The 26,973-nt window shown below is 43.7% G+C and overlaps 1 protein-coding gene across 4 annotated transcripts in view; it reads right to left on the minus strand.

Annotated features, from left to right (window-relative positions):
* Positions 1 to 10,881: 10,881 nt before the first annotated feature.
* RECQL (RecQ like helicase) overlaps positions 10,882 to 26,973 on the minus strand; it is a 290,431-nt gene continuing 274,339 nt past the window's right edge. For 2 of the 4 annotated variants that reach the window (XM_078674068.1, XM_078674067.1), the window contains exon 15: positions 10,882 to 13,645. In XM_078674068.1, coding sequence (XP_078530194.1) covers positions 13,460 to 13,645 — 186 coding nt within the window. In that variant the 3' untranslated portion in view covers positions 10,882 to 13,459. Of the gene's footprint in view, positions 13,649 to 26,973 lie in introns of all 4 variants that reach the window. The other 2 variants (XM_078674065.1, XM_078674064.1) reach the window with 1 other exon arrangement.

A 26,973-nucleotide genomic window follows, 5' to 3' on the forward strand; every position in this document is an offset into this window, starting at 1 on the left:
GCTCTGCAGATTTGAGGAGAGGTTTGTCAAATGTGACGGAACTTTTGGCTGCACTCAAAATGCACTGATTTGCCTCTCTATTACTTGCGGAAACAGAGAACACTGGGTACTCTTGCCGCGCACACTTTTAAACTCAGTCACCGAGGCTCAATTTATAAAGTTCAAACACGGCGTCGACGATTCCAAATTCGTTCACCGTTCCACTCAGCTCTCCTCACAACGCTGAAACTGCTCACCTCACGAACTTCCACCTGTTCCAGAGCTCATATTCTTGGGTCTTACTCCTTTCAACATTTCTTTTTCACACGGACTGCCCAAGGTAAATCCTCTGTTTATAATTTCATATTTTCTTTTTCCTCGTCCAAGCTCATTCAAATCCAGGGGAGAGCACCTAACTGACCCTGGCTCAGCTCCGTTTCCCTCGTCGCCAAGAAATGTGGTAATGAGGTCCACACGGTGTAAGGTTCCAGAACATTTAATAAGTTAAATTCAACACAAGTGCTCCCAGCTTGACAGGATCGTAACTGATCAACATTCTACTGCTGCCTTCCAGTGACAGCACGGGCCATACCAAGTGGGGAGGAAGCAGGAGGGGGGTAACAGGATGGAGGGGTGGTACCAAGTGCCAAGTTACAACACTACTGAACGGATTTACACCAAATCACAAAACGGGCTTTTTCTGGACCAAGAGCTACTTTTCTGTCAAATGTGGTGTAATTCTGTCCAGCAGTTGGGGCTGTAGTTGTGTTCAAAATCCCTATGGGGAATGCACATTTTTTGACCCCACTGGACCGTAATCAAGCTTACTGGGAAGACCTAGCTTGGCAGTAAGGGCTGGAATGTTCTGATAGGGAACAGGATCAAGATTGATTTACATATGGCTGGGTGTGAACTGGGGTGGCGAAGTGCGCTAAAGAACGATGATCGATTCAACCCAGATCTGTGACTGGGGATGTCTGAAAAGTTTTAGCACTCCGTCCATCATCTCCTTGTATTTGCTTTGTTTGCCCTAAGTTGGCAGGGTATGCCCAGATGTGGGTCCCATGCTCACTTTGTCTCTGAATTCCAAGCTAGCCTGGTTGATGAGGAGTTTTACCCCAAAGTCGGTCGCAGGATGCTTGTGTCTGGTTCAGGGAAGACCTGGCTTTGCAGTTCGGGCCGGACTGATCCCTTAAGGAACAGGGTCAAGACTGATTTGCATATGGCTGGGTCTGAACTGTAGTGGTGAAGTGAGCTAAAGAACGATAATGGATTCAACCCAGATCTGTGACTGGGGGTGAGTGTCTGAAAAGTTTCAGTGCTCCATCCATCATCTCCTTGCGTTTCGATAGTTAATGTCACCCATGTCCATGGGGACTTACGGGGGCATGGAGAGATATCCATGTCCCTGGTATGCAACACACGGTAACTTGCACATTAGCAAGTTCTACACTGCAGGGGATTGAAGGGGGATGCAGATGCTTTCAGTTCCCAGGTACAAAAGTACAAGGACACACTGAGCACCTGTTAGCTTGGGTCTTTATGAGCTACATGACTTCTGTAAGTTGCCTTGCAGTATCCTCCCTCGGCAACCAGAGCTGTTCTCACTGCAGCTCACAGAGGTATTAGACCCTTTTTCTACATTTTCTTTGCCATGGTTGTGCCTCTCTAGCCACTTTGGGTGGTTAGGCAGAGAGGTGTCAATGTTTCCCAGAAATGGGGAGATGGTGCACAAGGTCCCCACCTATTTCATGGTTTTCATGCTGTAAGGAGTCCTGCTCTTTACAGAACATATCCCCCCTGGAAGGCAGATCTTGCCCAAACCAACTCTTCACACATGAGTGGCCATCTCACATGACTACTTGTCGGAATCCATGTTGAGGGTTGACACCTGTGAGGTTGCCATATATAAATTGTTGAATTAGAGAGACTCATGGTTCATCAGGATCTCTTTCACTATAATGGAGAGACGACAGGAGTTGCACTTGGATAGAAGGGCAGAACAGGGAACTCAATTGGGGTACTTGCAGGCTGGGGGGATAGGTAAAGGAAATTACATCAATTGCTTTAGTTCTTGTGCCTGGGGATGTGCAATTATTTAGAGATTCCAAAGAGGGAGACTGGTCATCATGCCTGCAGTGCATTGGTTTTTCTCTCAGTGTTGCATGCTGTTCACCTATCATGGATCGAATTACATTATTGTGTTGTTCATCATCCCAGCTCATATATTATTTCATATTTGAAAAGGAAAACGTAATTGGAAATGAGCATTTATACTCCGCCAGTTTCAGTGTGTTTAGAAATTTGACACCCCCTTCTTCAGGACTAAAAACATTTTTTCCCTTCAATCTTCCAGAATAAAACTTATAGGTAATGGGGCGGCCTGAGCCACCAAGATGGCAGCAGTGTTCTGATTGGTCCCCCACTGCACCCCATGAATAGCCGTCATCCTCACCTGACAGTGATTTTCTTTTCCTAACTCTCACTGCCACCTAATCTGACGGGCATGAGAAGCATGATTTGAACTGTTAGGGGCTGCTGTGGGTGACGTGCAGCCCCCGTGTGCCCCATTATTTGAGACAAAACACACCGGATGTGGGCTTTGGCCGACACTGCAGTGAGAGGGCAGAGCCCTAGTGGTTATGGTGCTGCAAAAGCATCAGACCGCCAAGCTAGTACTGTTCCTGCTGCCTGAGGCCTAACCTGCGGCCGAGCTGCCAGGAGTAACAGAGTCTGGTGCCCGGGAAGGTTGTGCATCCCTCCCAGTCCACAACTCATCACACCTGGAGATGGGTGGAGACGTCCGGCCAAGTGCAGCTGCATCCCTGCTGCTAGGGGCAGCAGGATTCTCTGCTGATACCCCCTTAGACGTGGGGGCTGCAGACTTGGAGAACCTCCGGTCCACTGCTAGGAGCCCTAAACTGCAGCTGGGCCCCTTGCCGGCCCTGACCTTTGGTGTACCTAACACCTATTAGGCAGTGAGAAGAGGTGGTTTTTCACTACAGCCTTGCTCAGATTGGTGGCGCCCCTCCTAGGGGACTTGATTCTTAGCTTTCCCTGCTTACCCCCTGCTGGGAGGCGCCAGCAGAGGCCCTTGCCTCTGATCACTGTTGCTGGGGAATCCCCTGCCCTGTGTCCCCTTGTTCCCATGCTGGCTGACTGGGGCTGTGGCTGCATCTCTGGGGTGATTCCTTTCCCACCTATCAGTGGTGACTCGGCAGAGTAGTTTTCCATCCTGGTGTGTGGTGGACCCCCACCTGACTCTTTTGGTACCGGGCCGCTTACCTGGACACCTAAAGTGGAGCACTTATCCCTTGGCTCTTCTTGACTGGTGCCCCACCTCGAGACCCTGGTCTGTGCACGCTGGGCCACCCAGCAGCCGGGGCGTGACATGGTGGATGGAGTCAGAGGAGACAAACTCATTGTGTCCCCGAGCCCTCACCGCAATTCCCTAAATTGATCCTCAACAGCACCCCCTGAACTTTCTGATGGCTCGTGCCGTCCCTCGGGGGGAAAGCGGATCACTGGGACTGTTTCTGGATATCCACATGGGGGTGTCGCTAGGCTTCCACTGGAAGATGAGCAGCGACAGGCCTACCCCACCAGCTGTGGCCTAAACAAAAATGCACCACTTTATTACCCTGGTCTTTTACACCCATGGGGCTGCAGGGGTAGGCCCCCCGCTCAGAACCCCCCTCCTACACCTACTGATCTTGACATCATTCTCCAGGCCATCCAGGACACCTAGGAGGCGGCTGAAACCAAGGTGGGGTAGGTCCAGGTCTCCCTATTGTGCAAGGACATCAGCAACATGGCTTGTCACATGACAGAGGCTGAGACCCAGGTATCCTCCTTGGAGGACAAGGTGGCCACCCTGAAACTGCTATGACATCTCTAGAGCAATGCATTGAAGATGCGGAGAATCGAACATGGAGAAACAATCTCCAATTTATTGGCTTCCCTGAGTGCATGGAACCACAGGGAGCAGACCTGGACGAATGGCTGAGGTCCTGGATCCCCGCCAACAACGCTGGTTTGTGGTGGAGTGGGCACATGGAACCTTGGGAAAGCAACAACCACCTGGGACAACTCCGAGCTCACTAATTACCCACATCCTGAACTACCTGGACTGTGATGCCATCCTCCATGAAGCCCGGATACAAAATTTTTAAGCTTTCAAAATACAAAGATCATGATCTTCCCAGATTACTCCCATGTGGTCCAACAGCAACAGACACTCTTTTGAAGAGGTCAAGCAAAAGCTCTGCTCACTCCACCTGCAGTATATGCTCCTCTTCCCAGTTAGACTGCAAGTTGTTTTCAACTCCTCCACTTCCTTAATCGACACTCCGGAACAGTCATGGGAGTGGGTGACACCTGTCCCCTCCATCGTACTGAAGATCAAAAATAAACTGGCCGGGGAACACCGTTCTACTCCTTGCTCCTAAACCACCACGTATACGACATATGCATTCCAGGAAAGCTTGACCTGGCCAGTGCAAAGGACAATACTTGCTGAGCCCAGATCTCCGTGCTGTTGGGGCTGGCATCCCCGACCCGGATGTTTCACACTCAGACCTTTTTTTCTCACTGCAAGACTCTGTAGACAATCCCCTTTGAAACACATGCTGCTGGTTTGCTGCAGTCATGATGATTAGACGCCGAGGAGGACATAGCAGAGGTCCTGCACCCTCATCGCCCACACTCCTGTCTCCGGTGGGCCGTGGTCCAAGTCAGCCACAGGTGGTTGATGTATTTTCCTGTTCTGTTACTATATGATGGGCCTTGTTATAATGCTGTCAGGAGTGTAACTGCTACAATGGTTCAGGGAAAACAATCCTTAATAAAACCATATATACCAACCTCCATAAAGAAAAGCTTATTACTCAGTGAAACAATGACAGAAACAGAAAACAAACTAGTAAAATAATGCGGTACACACACATTCTTTTTTTTTAAGCAACAAAATATAATGATGGACCCTTCCTAGAGTCAGCACCTGACTAACTTTCTCCCCGTAATATTCGTTAACCCTTGAATTAATGAAGGGGATTGTGTGCACACTGGATGGCACCCATCATCACTGTGCCTATTCCCTAGGGAATTTTAGTGCAAATAAAACAACCGCAAAGGTGCACCACAACAAGCAAGATAATAAGTGCAAATGGTATTTAAGCACGATGAAGAAATATTTCACAAAGAAATGTTGATAGTCTTCTTTTAATCTTTAATTTTCAATTTGCAGTGAAACATATACAGCCGACGCGTTTCGTCCCAAGCTGGGACTTCTTCAGGGCTTTAAGTTTATGATACGTCGCTTTTGGAGACAATGTGAGTGGAACCGGGGTCCAAGAGGCGCCTTCCCAGATACTGTAATCCTGATGTAAATTAGTTCACTCCCATGTCGAATTAACAAATTTGGACCTGGGTGGTCTATAGATCTAGTGATGGACTGAAGGTCCTATTTGTCCAAGGGAGGAGGGTGTAGGCACTGGGTTCCAGCAGGCCGTTCCTGATCAAACGGCCAGCGCCCATCCACAGCCCTCGTCCCACCGAAACACCCACAGCGACGTCGAGTCCATGTGGGTGTGGGTGTTTCGGTGGGACGAGGGCTGTGGATGGGCGCCGGCCGTTTTATCAGGAACGGCCTGCTGGAACACAGTGCCTACACCCTCCTCCCTTGGACAAATAGGACCTTCAGTCCATCACTAGATCTATAGACCACCCAGGTCCAAATTTGTTAATTCGACATGGGAATGAACTAATTTACATCAGGATTACAGTATCTGGGAAGGCGCCTCTTGGACCCCGGTTCCACTCACATTGTCTCCAAAAGCGACGTATCATAAACTTAAAGCCCTGAAGAAGTCCCAGCTTGGGACGAAACGCGTCGGCTGTATATGTTTCACTGCAAATTGAAAATTAAAGATTAAAAGAAGACTATCAACATTTCTTTGTGAAATATTTCTTCATCGTGCTTAAATACCATTTGCACTTATTATCTTGCTTGTTGTGGTGCACCTTTGCGGTTGTTACATTCTTTTTTTTTATAACAAAGCTGTTTGTTATTGCGAATATTTTTTATAAAGCATAAATAATACGGAATCCAATACAAACATATATAATAGGTAGTCACAGAGTTACACATAGCAAACATATAATCATACGAATCAGTGTAAACCGAAAACACACAGTGGCAAAGGAAACGTTTGCAAATATTTGTCCATCTTATAACAAGATCAAAAAATACATAAATGCTGCCTCTAGATTTGCCAACTGAGAATGTCAACCGCATTTCTACCCTATCAATTCGTTAGGTCATCATCAGAACAACACGTGAAGTTCAAGAGCAACCAACAAATAAGATTTACAGCAAGGACAATGATTGCATCACATGGCTGTAGGTTTTTCGTGGCTCAAATACCTCAGATGGACTTAATCAGATGGACTTTACCTCTGTGCCTTCTACTAGCTCGTGAAGTAGTCCTCTCATTATTGACGCCCTGGGCTCAGAATTTTATTCACATGTCCACATGTATTTGGTAGACACGTTGTATTGCTATTGTGATTAAATTAGTTTATGGATACATTATAACAAACTCTTTGTTTAACTGGACTTCATTTAACATTCGATCATTGTCCTTGCTGCATATCTAATATGTTAGACCATGGGCTGACACTGGTGAGATCAAGGCTTCCTTAGAAGAGGCTAGGCAGTGCTGGAGGACCTCAACCCACAAAATCTATGAGCACACAGAAAAGTCCAACAGGCTACTTTACTGGCTGGCTTTCAGGGAGGGGGCCTCAATGATAGTGCCCTCATTTTGAGATGAGTCAAACTGTCTAAACAAAAAATCTGTGGTGGTTGCACATGCCTACCGGACACTCTATGCGGCAGTTCCCAGGCCTCCACAAGAACGGGATCACCCAATCCTTTGTGACATCCCACTGCCCTCTATCCCTAGTTCTCTGATGCAGGTTTTAGACCAACCTCCACACTTGAGGCAATTGGGAAGGCCATGGCTGGGCTGTTGTCTTGAAAGACACGGGGTCCAGATGTTAAACAATTTTGATACCTTCTGCTGCCACATCTCCTGGCCTTGTACACGGAGGCGGCAGACTGAGGGTCCTTCTCCCCAGAGTTGGACACAGCCACGATCGTTGTGACCCCCTAGGCAGTTCAAGCCCCGAACAGGTGCTCGTTGCATCTCTTATTAATGCAGATGTCAAGATCTCTGCAAAACTCTTGGCTATTTGGCTCACTCAGATGCCATCATATCTTATGCACCCGGATCACGGTGGATTCATACCAAATAGAAACACCTGACACTGTATTTGCAGAGTCCATGTTGCCCTCTCTCATGTCCACCGCATCCCCACCCTACTGCTCTGCTCCTCATAGACTTTGAAAAAGGCCTTTGACACTGTAAGCTGGTCCTTTTTTGAGGAAGTGCTACACAGGCAAAGCCTTTACATCTGGAAACTTGTGGGGCTTCCCTATGCTAATCCTACCGCCCGGGTTCAGGACAATGGAACCATTTCATTGCCTCTCCCCATCCGCAGGGGCACCCATCAGTGTTGTTCCCCTCCTCTCATCTGTTTGCTCTGGTAATTGAGTCATTGGACTGACTCATCCATTGGAATACTTGGGTGCGGGTTTGTTGCGGGGAGGAATATAGCACTGTGCGCCAATGATTTAATCTTATTCCTCACAGATCCACAATCCTCATGCCCCGATGTCCAAGGATCCTCCGCTTGTACAGTGATGCCTCTTGCCTTTGGGTCAATAATTCTAAGTCCTTATTGGTACCTATTGAGGGTAACCCCTAGGCACCAAGTCCTGGTGTGCCACAGTTTCAAAACGCTGCCTATCCTTCAAATACCTGGAGAAGTGTGGCTCACTGGTTAGAGCAGGCAGACCCTGAAGCAGAGGTCAGACCCGGGACCAGGGTTCAATTCCCGACGCGGCAGGGTCTCGAGCTCAAATGTCCACGGACTCGATAATTCTCGCTTCGGTGCCTGACCTAATCATGGGTTCACACTCTGCAACTCTGGGCATTAAGCTTGCTTAATCTCCACAACGGCCCCCCGCGGCGGGATGCCTGGCTTTCACCTTGGGGATGCCCTGTAGGGGCTATCTCACAGGGAAAAGCCAGGACGGGTTCCCAAGGCAAAGCGCTTAGAGACCCCTGGGTTATAAGCGCTATATAAATCCAAACATACATACATACATACATACATACCTAGCCATTTACATCTCTCGTCTTCCCACCCTGGCGTGGAACCTTAGTCTGAGCCCCCTCCTCACTAGATTAAATAAAGACTTGCAATACCTGGGCATTCTACCCCTGAATCTTCTGGAACATACAGCCCTGTTAAAAATGATTATGCTTCCTCGCTTCTTGTATCTTTTTTCAAACTATACCTACCTAATCCGTCAAAAATGGTTTTTAGGGTCAGGGCTGATCCCCTTCTGGCCCCAGCTGTTCTAAACACATCACTGTCAGTGCACTTCCTGGCTCTGCGCTCCTGCCATGGAAAGTCGTGAGAAGTAACTGATGTCAGTGTTCCGAGGTGGTGCCCATATAGGTGATGCGGACGTCACTTCTGGCACGGATGACGTCATGGGTAGCCGGCCGATACCACCTACTGACGTGCAAGCGTATTGCTCAAGCAAAAGTCCTCCGGATCCAGCCTGATGCCTGGGAAATTCTAAGGTAAGTAATCTGCGGCTAGATCATGTCTCTATCAGATAAGGAGTCACGGAAGGTAACTTGCCCTTCTGTGTACTTTCAATCATTGCTCCAATTTTATGTCTGCCTTTCCTAATTTCCTTTGCAAGTCATGCTATCCCAGTTAGTTCTGGGTGTGGCCAATGTGCTTTCTATATTATGCCACTCTTGCTCGTTAGCTTTTCCTTAGCTATTTGTGTATAGTTTCTTTCGCTCATTTTCATGTTTTCTTTTTTATAATCCATTCCTGTTTTTTCCTGCTCCGATCCCTAGTTTCATATTTAGCTTCACTCGCTGGAGTGAACTTGACCCCTTTTAAATTTGTGATATAAAGGGGTTGCACAGCATTCTAGGACTTGGTACTTCATGCAGCGAGACTAAATTTTGCATTCTTACTTCATTCTAGGAGCTTGGTATTTTCTAAGTCTTCATACTGATAACAAGCATGTCTCTCAGTGCAATCTATCATGAGTTAGATATTTGTTTACGGAGCATCCAAACTATGACTTCTAGTAGGTAGGCTACTATTCCTCTGCATTATACATCCCTACCGTGTCTAGCGTTCTCCTTTTCATTGAATGTTGTATAATATATACATATCCTCTCCTAGTTTCTCTGTGCAGCAGTGTCTAGTTCCTGTACTGCCTTCAGATTCTAGTTCACTCCAGGCTTTAGGTCTCATCTAGTTCCTGCCCAGCCTACTTCAGTCTTTATCATCATTCCAGTCATTCCTTTTTCAAGCAACAAGCACTCCCTAAAATATACTACTCTCATTCGTCCCAGAATTCCCTTGTCTGTACATTCATCCCAGAATTGCCTTGTCTGTACAGCGAGAAAGCTCTAGTCTTGGACTCCGCAGATTTTCGGACAACCGGAAAACCGTTAATAGATTCCCAAAGTGCATGAAGGAGTATTTTATAAAAACTTGATTTTAATTCTGTGGGTCTACTCTGACCCAATGTGAAACACTTGCTGGCTACACACTTCAGTAGTAACTTCACACTAAACAGAAGCTCCAAGCCACATACATGTATTGTTACATTGAATCTTTTTCTACATACTTTGAGATAAAGTATATTAACATTAAAATGAAGATAAAAAAGCATTTGAATGTTGAAGTGTGTAATGATACAATATTTCAATCTGTTCAAACTCAGCAACCAGCTGTAGAAGCAACCACAAAAAAGAAAAATCTCTCCAAAAATCATCACCTAATTTTATTAGTGGTTAAGTATTTGATCAATATAAGATGCATACATTAGAGTGTTTTCTCCTCATTCTACCAATTGTTTTCCTAATAATGTTTTATAGGTTCAACCTTCAGTGGTATCACCTCTACGACAGTGTCACTCAATCCAATGATGAGCATGTGCCCAGGCAGCACTGTTGGTACAGGAGTACCAGGTCACTTGTTTCTGGGCTAAATATCAGGCTTTTAACTACGTTCCAGCTCTCTGTTTGGAATTATTCCTGATGCCACCTGAAATTACACTTATCACTTCCAATGGGCTATTTTCTTGGTTACCTAGTAAAAGAATGAGTCACTTGTGCACAGCGTTTCTGTCCTGTTAAAAGCCTGTATTGTTGATACATCAGCCCACCCTTGCAACGCTTTTGTTTGTTATCTCCTTACCATTAATTTTGCTTCCCCTGATGCTCTCAGTTTAATGGCTTCCAATTTCTTTTTGTCTACATGTCAACTTTTCAAGTGATAAAGTTTTGAGCTGCAAACAATCCAAACCCCACTGTGATCACTACTTTGTTAAGTCTCTAACTTTTTAGAGACTGATGCAGTAGCACTTGCTCAATCGCACTAGTTATTTTAAAGGCTTATTTCATGAATATGGTATTGTAATGAATATGGTATTGTTTCAAGCAAAGTCATTTATGGTGAGATTTGTACAAATCAAACTATGTAGCAAACAGTGTTGGGGAATGCAACACTACAATTTCAGAGTCTAAAACATCTACAAAATGCAAATGTGTTTGGAGTAATGGACAATACCCATTATCCACATTGTCTCACATGAAACCCACATAGATGCACCCTATAGTGGATTAATGTTACCTGAACATGTCATTTTGAAAAAATCCATACTTTGTTCTCCAGTTTCAATATCTGAAAGATAATACTCACTGGACAGAAAAAAAGAGTAATATCACACAGAACTTCTCATAGCAGTCTTTATTAAACTTTGGTACAAAATCTATTCAATATCTATATGGTCGATATTGTGCGAAACTGGGGGGAAAAAAATGATAGCTAATTGACAGTACATTCAGCATACTCAAGACTTGGCTTTGGGTCTGTTATGTGAAGCGTGTATTATCTGAATTGCTTGATGTCACATATGAAAGACATTATTAACAAACATTTATTTTTTAAATAGCTCAGAAATCACATGGTAGCAGCATACTTCACATGGGCTTAGTGCAAAAACTAAACAAAATATGAATTTCAATAATAAAAAGCAATGATAAAAAAACACATCAACAGAATGAATTCCATACTACAGTAATTATATTTGTATAGGTACATGCATGTGACATAGTCCAGGCGATCTTGCACCTTATGGAGGCTGGGATCTCTTTAGACAGACATGCAAGTCAAATTACCTTTTGGTTTTAAGTGCTCATGAATACAAAAGGATATTGTTTCACAAAGAGGGTTCAAGTGAAACCATTATTTATTTTAATTAACTAAAAGTAACAAGAAGCAAAGGAAGAAGTCCCAAACCAGACACTTGATTGGGATTCTTCAGGTTTAAGAAAGAAGCATCAAAAACAACAAGCTTCTCTTTGTCTGTGAAATAATTTCTCATGGCTATCTTGTAGTAGTTGTAGATCAAATAATTTGAAAAGTGCTCCTATGTATGTTATCAAGGGAGTGCTTCTTTAAGTAAATGAAATGTATAGGCTGTAGATAACTGGGGAAATTACTAGTCCAAAGGTCACAAGTTTAGTGCTGTTTATACTTCCCAAGCAATAAGTTAGACTTTAAACTCTGAATCTAGAGGTGAGTCTTGATATAGTAATCCACAGTCGAGATGTACGCCAAACTGTGTATGATGCTTCTTACTTGGAACTGAAGTATCACAATTGATAAAAAGACAAAGATTGAGTAAATGTTTGCCCTACATTTATTTCCCACTTGACTCATATTGACTTGTACATGCTGTGTGCATTATTCCAAATAGTAGCCTGTAGTGATTCAAGCAACTAAGCTCTTTAATCACCTAGTAGCAACAGGGTTTTTAGTGGATCACACCCAAATTGTTTGATTCATGATCTCCGGTGGTAATTATTCAGTAGAGAGATGGCTGTTTGCAATACTGTACCACTGTTGCCTTGCTCTTGTGTGTTAGGTTTAAGAATGCAGTGTTGTTTGGGAGGATAACGTACATTAGGGTAGAGTAAATAGACACTGCAGAGAACTATAGCATATAAGAAAACTGACAAACCTCTTACTTGCTGTTAATGTGGATATTCAACCTATTTTTTCGAAAATCTAGTGGGCTAATAATTCTGGATTATATCTGAGCTAGGCATGACTAAAAACCAAGAATTGGTAAGTCCAAGAGACTTTGCTCATGATGTTAAACAATATGCTTGGTTCACAGGCAAAAACGTTTAAAGACCACCTTGATTAAGTCATGACTTTATGATGTCATCAGTCACAAGATGTGAAAGCTTCAAAAGGATGCTACGATACCATGCTGTAGCTAACATTCCTTATTGGAGGTAGCATGTAAACCACATCCATCCATAAAGCAGCACTCAAAGGCAAGGAGCAGCACAGAAAAATACTCATTTGGAGAAACCCGTGGGTAGGAAACAGAACCAAAAATGAGTGAGCTAGACACAGTGTTACTAAACGGAAAACAATGTTTTCCATATAATAAACTTTGCGTACTGTTTACTGACACGAGTGTGCAGCTAAAGATTGCAGTATACAACAGTTGTTTTAGTACCTTGATTTAATGGCACTCTATGTAATAAACTCAGTTGAAGAGAGTCTGAGAGGAGTCTTCAGGATTAGAACTAGCACCTAACAGACTGAACACAGATCTGATTATCAAATACCTAACACCTTGGCATGTTTCACAAAACCAGTTCCTTTTGAAATGAGATTACAAACTCTACCAAGGACTAGGGCCTGCCACCAGAAAGCTTATTCAAGTGCTAAATATCAATTGTTTCTATAACCAAATTGTTTACTTTAAGGAATGTATTTTTTTTTGTTTGTTCAGAAGGAAGGCATATTTTTTTTGGTCCATGGTCAACAACCAACTCGTTTGAGGGTAATTTATTGTAATAAAAATGTGTGATTTAAAAACTCGAGAGCACATTTGGAAGGAAGGGCAACATTTTCATGTACTCCTTTTTTCAGGGCAGTTAAACTTGATCACAGTGAGAAGTATATGTTGTCTTGCCAGGACCTTCTGGTCCACCATCAATTGCCATCCTGTTTCTTGAAGGATCTGGATCAAAATCCTCAGATGACGTTGTGATTCAAATGATGTTCTAGCAGTAGAGGTGACAAGAGAGTACAGTAGAAATATAATTAAAGTACAACTGATAGAAACCTATTGTGAGCATGAAAAGGTGTGAAAAAACCCATTATTGTAGGGTAGTTTGAAAAATAAGAAAAGCCAAGTGCAGTAGCTAAAAGTGCATATATTGAGAGCTAACAGATATCTCAAAGTATACTGAACTCAATGAGTAGCGATGTCTGTTTCTAAAAAGGCTCACTCAATTAACATAGCAGCTTCGGCACCCTTGTTTTCAACCTTGTTCTTCTTTGCATGAAAGTTGCATTTTTTTGCAGGCCGTTTTAGCTCTCCTTCCACTTTCTTCACAGACTTTTCTGAAGCTTCGTGGTTTTCTTGAACGCTACTGTCCGACTTCTCACCGTCTGACGCCTCAGGAGACATCTGCTGTGAAACAAAGTCCGGCACATTAATACCACGCTTAAATCGCTGTCCTAAAGCTCATTCATAACAGTGATTAGGGCCACAGAGAAGAAATGCGGCATTTACTCAGACAAATACTATGGGTTCAGTTTTAATAATGGTTTAGTGCTTCATAATCTATGTAGCCACGGGTAATAAATTCTTCTAAAGAGTTGCGGCCTGCAAACTGTCTGGACCATTAAGCAACCCTCATGATTTAACCCATTCCATGCTCATGACGAGCTCAGCTCGTCATGCAGTACACTGCTTGTGCGCTCATGACGAGCTCAGTTTGTCATGAACAATGTGAGTCCAAGATGGTCAGCACAGAGGGGGAATTGCTGTAGCATTGATGTGGTTAAAGAATGTGGCAACTGATATTTTAAAATTAATTATTATTTTACATTTTTTATTTTTACTGGCTGGGTGTTTGTGCCTCCTTTAATCATGCTTTAGTAACGCTGCGGTTTTATAATAGCTAAATAAGACATTACAATGAACCAGGGAAGTCCACTGCTTTTTAACATCACTTCCTGTAATGTCAGGGAGAGGGTGGTAGGTATTAGGAGCATGATTTTGTTGTCAGGCCCCCATAGGTCAAGACATATAGGCAGACAGTGTGGGAGGGCTCACTCTACCATAGTTTGTGATGTAAAAAATCTGCAGATAAACAAAGGAACTGACTTATTTCAGTTGGCACCCAAATCCGGAGTCTGCAGGCGTGGATGCTTTCAGACAAGATTGGAGGTTTCTGAAAGGTTACACCTTTCCCCCCTTTTTGATGATTACTCGAGTAGCTGCAATGGTCCACAAATGGAAGGTTTCTCTGGTTCTTGTGATCCCCCCTTTGGAAGTCTCAAGTATGGTACCCTATGTTGTTAGAAATGCTGGTGGATTACCAAGTTTTACTATCGGTATTCCCGCAAATCCTTCTAGGTCCTTCAGGAGAGCTGCATGGTCAAGTTCTAGGTGGGGATCTGAAAATTATGGCTTGGAAAATTTCAGGAATCTCTGGGAACTGCCAGGACGTTTTTAAGAGTCATCAATCCTCATTAAAGAATCTTGGGCACCAGGAACACGTAAAATCTATCGATTGGCAGAAATGGGTTGGCTGGAGTTGAAAGGTACTTTGATAGCATTTCAGTGGATGTAGTGGAGGTAGCCAACTACCTTTCATTATTGTTTGCAAAAAGCCTAGCTTACAGAACTATCAATGTTCATCCTTCTGCTATTGCCGCTGGTAATGTTTTGGTTAATGGTTTTTCTTTTTTTGTTGACATTTTTTATTGGCTTTTTTCCCTTTTTTGTGCAAGCAAATACAGAAAACATTTTACAGCAAGCAATAAACAATATTAATCGCCCATCATGCAGTATACACCAATTAAGCATACAAAAGAGAACAGGCATTTATAGCATTTGTCATCGTTAAATAAAAAAAAAACTAAGAAAAGAGAAAAAAAAAAGGGGTACACTGAATAATAATAACATAGTGCTATATTTTCCCCTTCCTCCTAGACTCTCCTCCCCTTCTCCCCAGAAGAAGGAAATGCAAGGAAAACAAATAAGAAGAGAAGAGAAGGACAGGTATAGATTTAATCCGACTCCTCCAGAATCCACTGGCGAACAGGTGCCCAGATGTTCAGACCCAAAACCCTTTTCTTCCTAACCTTTGTTTTATATATGGCAGTTTCAATATTATAGGAGGCTAGAAGACGTGCTCTCCAAGCATCGAATGAAGGAGGATTTGGATTAATCTATTCTTGCGTGATGCACGCCCTTATTAATGCCATGCAGATGAATAAGACATTTTTTTCCGCTACAGGTAATGATTGGGTCGTAATACCTATTAGAACTAATTCCCCAGTTAAAATAACTGTAGATAGACGCTCGTCACCCATTGTTCCCCCTCCCTAGACAAACTGCGGTTGGTGTGGGAAGGAGAGTTGGGGAGTCTGGAGGAGGAGGACTGGAGGGAGGCCCTGGAGGCCCCTAGGGGAGCTGCGATTGCTGTGCGCCTGCGCTTCATCCAATTCAAGTACCTCCATAGGGCGTACTATACGAGGAAACGATTGTGGAAAGCGGGATTGATTGCCTCCCCGGAATGTCTGAGGTGCGGCAGTGCTGTGGGATCCTTTCTTCATACAGTGTGGGAGTGTGTGAGACTGCGGAGATTTTGGTCAGGAGTGTGGGACTGCCTGGAAGAGGTGCTGGGCTGGGAGCTCCCCCGCTCGCCGAAGTTGGGCCTTCTTCATGTCATGGAACAGGTGGGGGGGAATTTGTACAAGCGGCACTTGCTCCTATTGGGCCTCATAGTGGCCAAGAGGGACATAGCTAGAGAGTGGAAGGCTACTAGAGCCCCATTGCTGGAGGTGTGGAAACGAGGTTTGGACTTTAACATGGGACTGGAACGCCCGATATTTGAGGCGAGGGGGTGTCCTGCAAAACATTATAAGATCTGGAAGAAATGGGCTGACTACAGAGGCCTTCTGCTGGACCCTCCGGAGCCTCGGGCTGCCGACGCGGACTGCGTCTGAACTGGCTTGGGGCGACGTGGCTCAAATGCACCGTTTACGATTGCTAAGCTTCTCTAGATGTAAATTACAGACACCGTGCGGGGTGGAGGGAGGGTTCCGGGTGGGATACTGGTGGGTGGGTACTGGGGAAATATTAGCTGGTTGTATTTGATTATGCTGTTTTTGCTATGCCCACTGCCTCTCTGCTACTAGGGGAGCGTGGATTATTGCTATTGTGCTTGCAACTGCCAAAACCTAATAAAATTTGTTTTGAAAAAAAAAAAATAACTGTAGAGCCAAGCAGACCTGCCAAGAATGACTGAATTGCCGCCATAAAGGATGACAACTGAGGACAGGAAAAGAATATATGTACAGCATCTGCCGCAAATAGGCCACATCTACTACAAGCAGTACCAACAGTCCCCCCCCATTTAGAGATCTTTGAAGGCGAATAATATAGATCACATAAAGCCATATAATGCTGTGTGCGTAACCTCTCAGTAATCAGAATGGAATTCGCTAGTGCTATAGATTCATGTATTTGAACATTGTTACAGCCCAATTTTTCTGTCCATTTAAGGGACTGAGCTTCTAAGTCGTCTGGGAGTGCCGCAATAAGCAGATTATAGTAATATCCTATTGATTTTTTATAAAACAAATTGTCAATGAGAGTAATTCTACAGAGCCCAGCGGAGACTTGTGGTTGGAGAGTATTAAAAAAAGCTATTAATCTGAAGATATTTTAAAAAGTCCTGTGTAGTCAAGTTGTACTTCTCCCTAAGCTCTGAAAATGTGTATAATTGATTATTATGCCAGAGGTCTTCTACGAGAAAAATTCCATGGTAACACCATCTAGTCATGACATGGTCTCGAAAAACCAAAGGAAAGATGGTTGGTGAGCATAGAGGTGTATATAACAACATTTTCTGGATCCCTAAATGGCGTTTAATTATCTTCCATATGCAGCTTTCAGAGTCTTAAATTTTGTTTTTTTATAGTAGCTTGGCTCTATATTTTTAACGAGACAGCCACTGCATTCTTCTCCTAATGCGAATTCATATATTGAAGGAGAATGGGAAGTCAGAATTCGAGCCCTTGCCCCGATAATCAGAGGACTGATGTATTGTAGGACTGCTGCTATATAATAATACAACAAATGTGGAATTCCCCACCCCCCCTAGACTTTGGTAATATCATCTTTTTATACGACCTTCGGTGGTGTTTATAGCCCCACAAAAATCTTGCTGTCATTCTTTCTAATTGTTTGAAGTAGCTGGGTGAAAATTCGAGGGGGATTGTCCTAAACATATACATACATTTTGGGAGTATAATCATTTTTAAAACACTGTTTCGGCCATATAAGGATAAATGAAAATGGTCAAAACGCTCTAGCGTAGTATTTGCTTTTTGAATGACTGCTTTTAAATTTATCTCTGGAATGTCAGAAACTAATGAAGTAATTTTGATACCCAGTCACGGTCTTAATTTGAGGTGGAGGATTCTGGCCAATAAAGACGGTTTGAGTTTTTGATATATTTAGTTTGTAGCCTGAAAAGGCTCCAGACTGCTTGGCCAGGTCCTCAATAATTGGCAATGCTGATCGGATGTTGGTTGTGGTCAAAATTATATCATCCGCATAAGCGAGTGCTCTATATTTAGTTTGGGCCACTTCTACTGGTGCAATATCCTCTGCTTGATTGAGTCTATTAAAAAAAACATTGATGTAGAGGGCAAACAAAAGTGGTGATACCAGACATCCCTGTCGGGTACCTCAAAGAGGGAGTGGCAATACTACAGGATATAAGGGACACCAATGCGAGACTTACGGAGACCGAGAAACAGATTAGTCGGCTGGAGGACATAGAAATCAAGACATGCGGAGCACTCAAACGCCTGACCATAGCCTCAGACCAAACATCAAGGAAGCTGGCTGAGTTGGAGGATAGAAACCTGAGGGGGAACCTCTGCATATTTGGCATGCCAGAGGGGTCCGAGGATTCACAGGGCTCCTGCGTGCCATTCTTTGAATCATGGTTTACACAAGCCACCAACATGACCTTCCACCAGCCCCTGGAATTTGATAGAGCGCATAGAGTGCCAGGGCGGATCACCAAAACCCAAAAAGGGCCGAGACCCATCGTTTGCAAGCCATTGCGATACCAACATGTGGAACAGATCCTTGCCTTTGCCCGGAAAAACAACCACATCTTATGGAAGAACGCCAAAATATATATATCGCAAGACTACAGCAAGGACACAGTTGATGTAAGAAAGGCATTTTTAGCGCTTCGACCGCAGCTTAAATCAATGGGGCATCAGTATGGCTTCGTAGGGCCAGCAAAATACAGAGTGATCATACAGGGATCCCCACATATCTTTTTGGATCCGATGAAGCTTAAGCGGATGCTGGATGGCCCCGATGACCAGGATATGGACACTAACGGATCAGGCGGCACGGCAGCCTCGGCATCCGGCTACAGATGAGTATCCTTTGACTGTACACTAACAATGCGAAGCCATTCTTGCCGATATCTTGTTACCTTGTTCTGTTGTGGTAACTGACAGACTATCCATGGACTGGGCATTGACTGTTGTAATGATCTTTATGTGCCACCCTGATGCTAATGACATGTGGCTGTACGATTATTGGTGCCTTACTGCCTTCTTCTTCCATTCAACACGGTGAACTAGACTCCGTAGCGGAGTTGTGTTGTTGCTTATTTTTGTCATGTGCAATGGCGGTCACAGCGCATCTTGCTGATCTGCATCATTACTGTGTTACGATCCACATACAGCTACTTTGATAATTGACCGTGCAAATGTGGTATACGAGACATCCTAGATTTGAGATGTTGTTCTTACTATGGTCTGGCGGGTGGGGAGTTTTTCTTTCTGCTTGATCTTTCTAAACCTGGAGCTACACTGAATTCTAAGTGTGAAGTAGAATATAAACTTGTTAACCGAATTCACCCTAGACGCAAAGTTAGTTTCAAAATTGTTGTATGAAGAGGCCTTCGCCTCATCCTCTATGTGCCGGGGAGTTTAGATTTGTATTTATGTCTTGCTATGAGACTGGGGAGTTTGGATTTCGTATTTATCCCTTGCTATGATTCCAATAGTTTCTTGGTTTGCTGAAACGGTTCCTATGTTGCTTAGTAAACACGGGAGAAAATGCAGCGATTTCTCTCAAGTCACCATGCTTACTGTTTACTGTTGGGGAGGGCGGGGTGGGGGTGTAGGGGGCAGAGGTGGTATGTGTAGTATGTCTCTTTCTTTTTTTCGTTTTTGTACAGATATTAATCAACAGTTGCATGTCACATTCACAAGCTAATGCGATTACTCGCAATCAAGGTTGGGTTGTCACTGTACTTGGCAAGACTCTCAGGTATGTCAACGTTTATACACGAGGTGGCTCACATATGGTATGCCCAGTTATGGGCCAAGCGGATTGGGTAATGATTGTACTGTTTACAGATGATACACTCCACAGTTGATACACCGCTTGGGGTGACCGCAATAGACAAACTGAAAATACTGTCCCTGAATGTGAAAGGTTTGAACCAGCCCATCAAGAGGCAAAAGATACTTGACTATCTGGGCAGACAGCGGGGGGATATTGTCCTGTTACAGGAAACTAAAATTGATGCTAAACAATTCTACCACTTGAGGAATACATTTTATACCGAGGTTGTGGGGGCTGAAGCAGTAGGGAAGAAGAATGGTGTTTTGATTTTGATAGCGAAAAAATCAAAGGTTGAACTTCTTTCATCCACAGCAGACGACAAAGGGAGGTGGGTCACAGCCAAACTGAGCAGAGACAATACGGAATTCTATGTCACGAATATTTATGGCCCTAACACTAGCGACCTCAAATTTTGGGAGGACCTCTCTAAACAAATCGAGACCATCCCCGACTCAGCTGTGCACCTGCTGGCTGGGGATTTTAATCTTCCCATGGACCCCACCCTGGACAGAGACTCTAGGTGCCCCTTTAGGCTGAACAAATCCCACAAAGCGTTTCTTAATTTATGTAAACGCTTTCACCTAGTAGACGCGTGGAGAATGCAAAACCCCACGGACAGGGACTATACATTCTATTCCTCACCACAAGACTCTTACTCTCGTATCGATTATATTTTTATAACACAGAATGGGGTTCCTAGGATAGATGACACGTCAATAGAGCTAAGAGTTCTGTCCGATCACTCATGCATTTCCTTATCCATCGTCAACGTGAAGCCCTCTTCCCGTCAAACGTCGTGGTGTTTGAAAGATGAAATACTGAACAAACAGCAACACCGGGTTGCTATCCAGTCTGCTATTAGCTCATACCTGGAACATAATAAGAGGGGAGACACTACCGATCTCGTCCGATGGGAGGCCCTGAAAAGCACTATTAGGGGGGTGTGCATTAAAATTAGATCAGCAATGAACAGGGACCATAACATGAAATTGGAAAACTTAGAGCAAGAAATATTGGCCCTAGAGAGTAAACATCAGAGGAGCAGAGATGGTATGACACTGAATGCATTGGCCAACTAGAAATATGAGTATAATAAAATAGTGAGCGAAAGAGCGGGGGGTATGGTTAGATAAGAAACGGAGGTTCAAACTGTGTGACTCAAATAAAGCGGGTAAGAGCCTGGCCTCGTATCTGAAATTCAAGGTTCAGAAGAACACAATTAATGTTATTAAGGATGCTTCAGGGGTCATGCACTCAGAACCGGATAAGACAGCGGAAGTATTTAAAGACTTTTATGAAACCTTATATGCCAAGAATGTGTCTGTAGAAGAAAACAAGATTCAGGAATATTTAAATGAATGTGACCTCCCAAAGCTTTCATCTGACGAGCAACTACGTCTTAATGCACCAATCACGACCTCTGACATAGAACAAGCGATTAAGTCATTAAAGTGCGGGAAGGCACCAGGCCCCAATGGATTTACAGCTAGATATTATAAAACCTTTCCCTCCTTGCTGGTAGATCCTCTTCTGCACCTCTTTCGGGAAATAAATGACTCAGGCGAAGTTAAAGGCACCCTGTCCGAAGCTATAATTGCAGTACTCCCAAAAGATGGTAAAGACCCTTCTCTCCCGAAAAACTACAGGCCAATCTCCCTCATTAACCTTGATTGCAAACTTTTAGCCATGATCCTTTCTGCTCGTCTTCAGAAGGTACTCCCTCAACTGATCCATCCCTCTCAGGCCGGGTTTCTAAAGAACAGGTTGTCCAGTGACAATACTAGGGTACTAGCACACGTGCTGGAGAAAGCGAAACTCCTAGACACACCCACGGCGGCAATAACATTAGACGCCGAAAAGGCTTTCGACAAAGTCGACTGGTCTTTCCTGGAAGCAGTCTTACACAAGTTTAACCTGGCAAGAACATTCACGAAGCTAGTAATGTCCCTCTATTTTTGTCCCTCGGCAAAGGTTAGGGCAGGTGGCTCTTTCTGCTCCTGTATACGCTTACAACAGGGCACAAGACAAGGGTGCCCCCTATCTCCTTCCTTATTTTTGCTGGCAATCGAGCCATTCCTTTACCACATAAGAAATAATGACGCGATTGCTGGTATCCCATTTGAGGGTTATAATATCAAGCTTACCGCTTACGCGGATGATGTATTAATTATGTCGGAAAGAGCGGATGAGGCCATACCCGCACTTATGGCGAATATTGATGAGTTTTCCTGGGTTACAAACTGAACAAGGACAAAACGGAGGTCAAACTTCTTAATAATATAGGTGATAAAGATATCCTTGGAAACTCTGGTCTAACCTGGCAACCACACTGTTTTAAATATCTGGGACTCTATTTCGATAAAGACCTAATCACCACTTTAAAAACAAATGAGGAACTAACCCTGAAAAAGATCTCCTCATTGCTGGACGGATGGTCACCCAAGTTCCTTTCTTGGTGGGGCAGGGCTGAAACCCGTAAAATGATGTCCACACCATTGGTGAACTATTTAGCCATCATGCTCCCCATGACATTTACTGACGACTTCATCAATAAGGTGGATAAACTGTTTGGCGGATTCCTGTGGCAGGGTAAGAAAGCCAGGGTATCACTGAAAAAGCTGCAACTGGCAAAAGAAAAAGGCGGCCTGGGTCTTCCCTCATTCAGGAATTACCAAACAGCATTCCTATGCAAACAAGGAGCGCAGTGGCTGGTAGACTCCCCATCTTATGTCCCAATGTGGTTAAATATTGAGAAATCTATCATCGCTCACGCGCCTCTACCGACCCTGCTTACCATGGATCTCTCTCACCTACCTCACTCTAAATATATTATGCTGAATACTAGGCGAGCCTTATTGCGGCTTGACCAGCCCCACAAAACTAATTTCACAATCAGACACTTATGGCCCTATGGAGAAATCCCTATTTTAAATCTAATGGCAAAACCCTTTATTGGGAATCATGGTCCAAGAAAGGCATTAACTTGGTGACGGACCTCTATTAAGGGACGCAACCCCTCCCTTTCTCGAGCTTACAAGCAACATATGACCTCACACCAATGGACTTTTACGAGTTCTTGAAATTAAAAGCCATTATAGCACCCCGTAGCCTTGTCCCTCACACACCTTGGCTAGTGTCCCATTTACCAAGACTCATGTCCGCGGGACACTTCGTCTCTAAAATATATAAGCTGCTGCTCCCTCTGCCCAGGAAATCTCACAGACAGGTAGAAGTCAAATGGGAAACAGAACCCAACTCTACTGGGATAGAGTTCGATTGGGACATGATACATAGAACCGCATTATCTAGTAAGGTTTCACCCATCCTCTCAAACAAAATACATGTTATTAAATAGGACATTCTGGACCCCGGATAGGCTCTTTAAGTGCCACTTGAGGGACACGCCCACATGCTGGAATTGTCAGTCAGGGACTGGCGATCTCGCCCATATGCTCTTTCACTGCCCCTCCTTGCAGACCTATTGGGGGAAGATCTTTGATTGCATTCACCACGTTTTCGATCTGAAACCTGTGAGAGAATTTGTGTATATCATATTGGGAGCTCTTGACCCACAACTAACGAACACACATGATCGCCAACTATTGGATTTGATGCTAACGCTAGCATGTAAGGTGATCTTGTGTAAATGGAAGAATACGTCAGAGGTTAACTTTAAAATCTGGCAGGACTGGCTTACATTCTTGAGAGGTGCTGATAATCCGGCGCTGCAATCTGCCACATGGCGACCTTCCAATAGGAGACTCTGGAAGGCACTGGATGCATCTTCCTTCCATTTTGATCCTCCGTGATGTACTAATTGATGTTGTATACTCAGACAAATGCGAGTTGCAGTGCCTAACCGATTTTCTGGTAGCTTGTATTGTCTTGTAACTGTACATTTTTTCTATCCCGATTATTTATTTCTGTACTGTATAATTAACACCATGTAGCCCTGTTCACAGGCATCACCAAACAAGTGTAATGTGATTTTCTTTCAGGTTTGTGTACTGTAGTCGAACAACACATTTGTGTATCTATGCATTTGAAGCCTTATTGTATTTTCTTTGTTTTCCTTTTCTTCAATAAAAAAGATTTGAAATAAAAAAAAAAATAGAAAAGGAAGTCGATTTGTTCATACCGATTCTGATACAAGATGTTGGCAGAACATACAATGTTTTTAGAGCTAGGATAATCTTGGGTCCAAAACCTTTCAGGGTCAGCATGTCCCATAAATATGGCCATGCTACCCTGTCGAATGCCTTCTCGGCATCCAACAGGGTAATACCAATTTCAGTTTTTGTCGCCTGCGCCCAAACCATCAACGCGATTACTCGCCTGACATGATCAGAGGTGTCCCGATTCGGAATAAAACCATGCTGCCACGGTGAAACAATTGATGATATTACAGCTGAAAGACGGGAAGCCAGGATTTTTGAAAAGATCTTGCTATCAGCATTGATCAACGATATGGGCCTAAAAGATGCAGGAGAAAGAGGAGGTTTTTCCTTCTTTAAGAAGGCCATAATAATCGATTGCCTCCAGGATACTGGAGCTGCTCCTTTCTGAGCTTCTAAAAACATCAATAACAGATCTTGTTTCAGAACATTTCTAAAGACCCTGTAAAGCTCTAACGGGATGCCGTCTGGTCCCATAGCCTTTCCTACCGCGAGAGAAAGAATAGCTGACTCTAATTCTTCCCATGTAATTTCCAATTCAAGTGCCGCCACTTGTGCGCCCGTTAATTTGGAGATGTTATCCGAGTCAAGAAAATTCAGTACCTTTTCGAATGAATAAGAAGAAATTTCCTCTGCATATAATTTGCTATAGAATATACAAAAAACCTCTAAAATTTCACAGGGATTTTGATGAATTTGACCTCTATCATCCTGGATCTCATCCACAGAATTGACCACTGCCTTCTGCCTAATTTTTTTCAGCAAGATACCGTCCTGACATTTCCCCAACTTCATAGATCTTAGATCGGAAAGTTGCAACCTGTTCAGCCAATTTCATGGCGAAAATTTCACACAATCTAGATTTATATATGGCAAGAGTAGATTTAATATGCTCGGTATCTTGTAGAGCGTTTATGGCTACAATTAATTTGGTTTCCCAGTCCTGCACAGCCTTGTAATGATTAGCAGGAGTATCCCTAGCTTTTTTCTGCTTATGAATAGAGAAAGATAGGGTCTCCCCTCGAACTGCGGATTTAAACGCGTCCCAAACAGATTGATTTGAGGCTGACCCCCAATTGAATTCGAAAAATTCTTTCATCCAATTAGTCATATGTTGAATATATTGAGGGTCTGCCAGCAGCTTGCGCTCAAATGACCATGACGTAGTCTTAGGTCCATTAGCTCTCTCTACCTTTATCTCTATCAAAATAGGGTTGTGATCCGAAAATATTCTTGGATAAATTTGAAACTTTATACTGCCAATTAATGTAAAAGTTACAAAAAAATAATCTAGACGCACAAATTTTTGATGCGGGACTGAGAAAAAAGTAAATCCCGGATAAGTAATATTTTTTACAAATCCCACATCATATAACCCAAACTCTGTTATTAATCCCCGTAAAGCTTTGTATGTCTTTTTTTTCCACCCCCCATATAGCGAATCAGACCGGATATCAAAGTCTCGCTCAATGTGGATATTAAGATCTCCACAAAGTAATAGTGGAGCAGGCCAACCGGCTAGTTCAATGTTAAGACAATTAATGGTATCTGGATCATCTGAGTTTGGACCATAAATCAAGCAAATAGTCCATAGGTTAGTTTCTATAGAGATTTCCGCTATGACTCATCAGCCATAAGAGTCCGCTTTAATACGTTTACAGCTTCCCAGCCCTCTTCTCATAAGAATTGCCACCCCCCTTGTGGTAGTACCTTGGCGGGTACACCCCAGTACTTGCATGCCCAGCTCGTTAAGCCATTGCCTATTATTCCATATCAAATGTGTCTCTTGTAGACACAATATGTCTAGCCTCATGCTCTGTATAATATGGGAACATATACCTCGTTTTTTCTTGTTATTTAGCCCACATACATTCCATGAACAGATTCGAATGTTAGCCATTACAGAGCAATTTCTTTTTTTAATTGGTTGATAAACAATAAAGCATGACTGTCCCATCTAAGGAAAATAGCATTTAACATAGTCACCTGGCAGAGAAAAAAGAAAAATGTATTAAACATTTCAAAAGCAATACCTATGCTGCACCTAATGATTCTGTTCTTGCTTGCTCCACCACAGTGCCCCTTCACCCACCCCCTGGTAACACCCGCCCCCCTGCCCCGCACACCCCACACAAACAAAAAAGGCAAAGGGACTAAAAAGTCCCCAAAATGATGGTCTGAGAAGCATAAGGCGTTTCGCCGATCGCCTCCTGTTAACCACCTCCCGTCTACCCCTCCCCCAGAAAAAAGATGGACTCCCACCGCTATGACAACCCAAAGGATGGAGTGAATCATATGTTTATCATCTGAGCCCGTCTATCAAAAAATATACAGTCAATACAGTGTTCAGTGATCAGTAATCAGTGTCCAATAGCTGCTGAAAAGAAAAAAAAAATTAAAGAGTCGCTAGTAAGTCTTTTGCAGCACTTTCCGAAGTTAGAAAATAAGTTCTCTCTTTGTGTATCTCTTTCAACTTTGAGGGGTTGAGAAGAAAAGCCTGGGCTCCCTTGGCTTGAAAGGAAGGGATGAGCTGCCGGAACTGCCAGCGCTGTTGGACTGTGGCATGGCAGTAGTCCGGACGGACGAAGAATTCCACACCTTTCCCCTTTCGTTTCCAGTCTGGTCTAGCCAAGTCATAGAGTGCTTCTCGAGCCAGGAAATTATTCAGGGAGATTAGTATGGCTCTTGGTTTTACATTCAAGACACCTCTAGGATCCTTTTTCAATTGAAAGGGGAATCTATGAACTCTTTGAAGCTCAATGTCCATTGCCACTGAGGGAGATCTAGAAAGGCTTCTTTGAAGAGGTCGATGACGAACTGCCTACTATTAGACCCCTCACTTCCTTCAGGAACACCTAGGATGCGTAGGTTGTTACGCCTCAATCCATTTTCTAGGTCAACTAGCTTCCAGTTAATGTCTTCCCTTACAGTTTCAAGTGTCGAGAGCTGTGATTTCTGCAATGTCATTGCATCTTCAATTGCGGAGATCCTGCCCTCTGCCTCGAGTACCCTTGCTGATGCTTTCGTTGCAAGCTTTAGCTACTCGCCTCAGATTGTTCTGCAGTCTACGTACCGCACCTTGCGTACGCAGGTTCTCAGATCTAGTTTCCTCTCTGTGTTGCAGCATAACTTGGTAGAGCATGCCTATAGTAATTTCAG

Source organism: Lissotriton helveticus, chromosome 1_1 (genome assembly GCF_964261635.1).
Source record: "Lissotriton helveticus chromosome 1_1, aLisHel1.1, whole genome shotgun sequence".
NCBI lineage: Eukaryota > Metazoa > Chordata > Amphibia > Caudata > Salamandridae > Lissotriton > Lissotriton helveticus.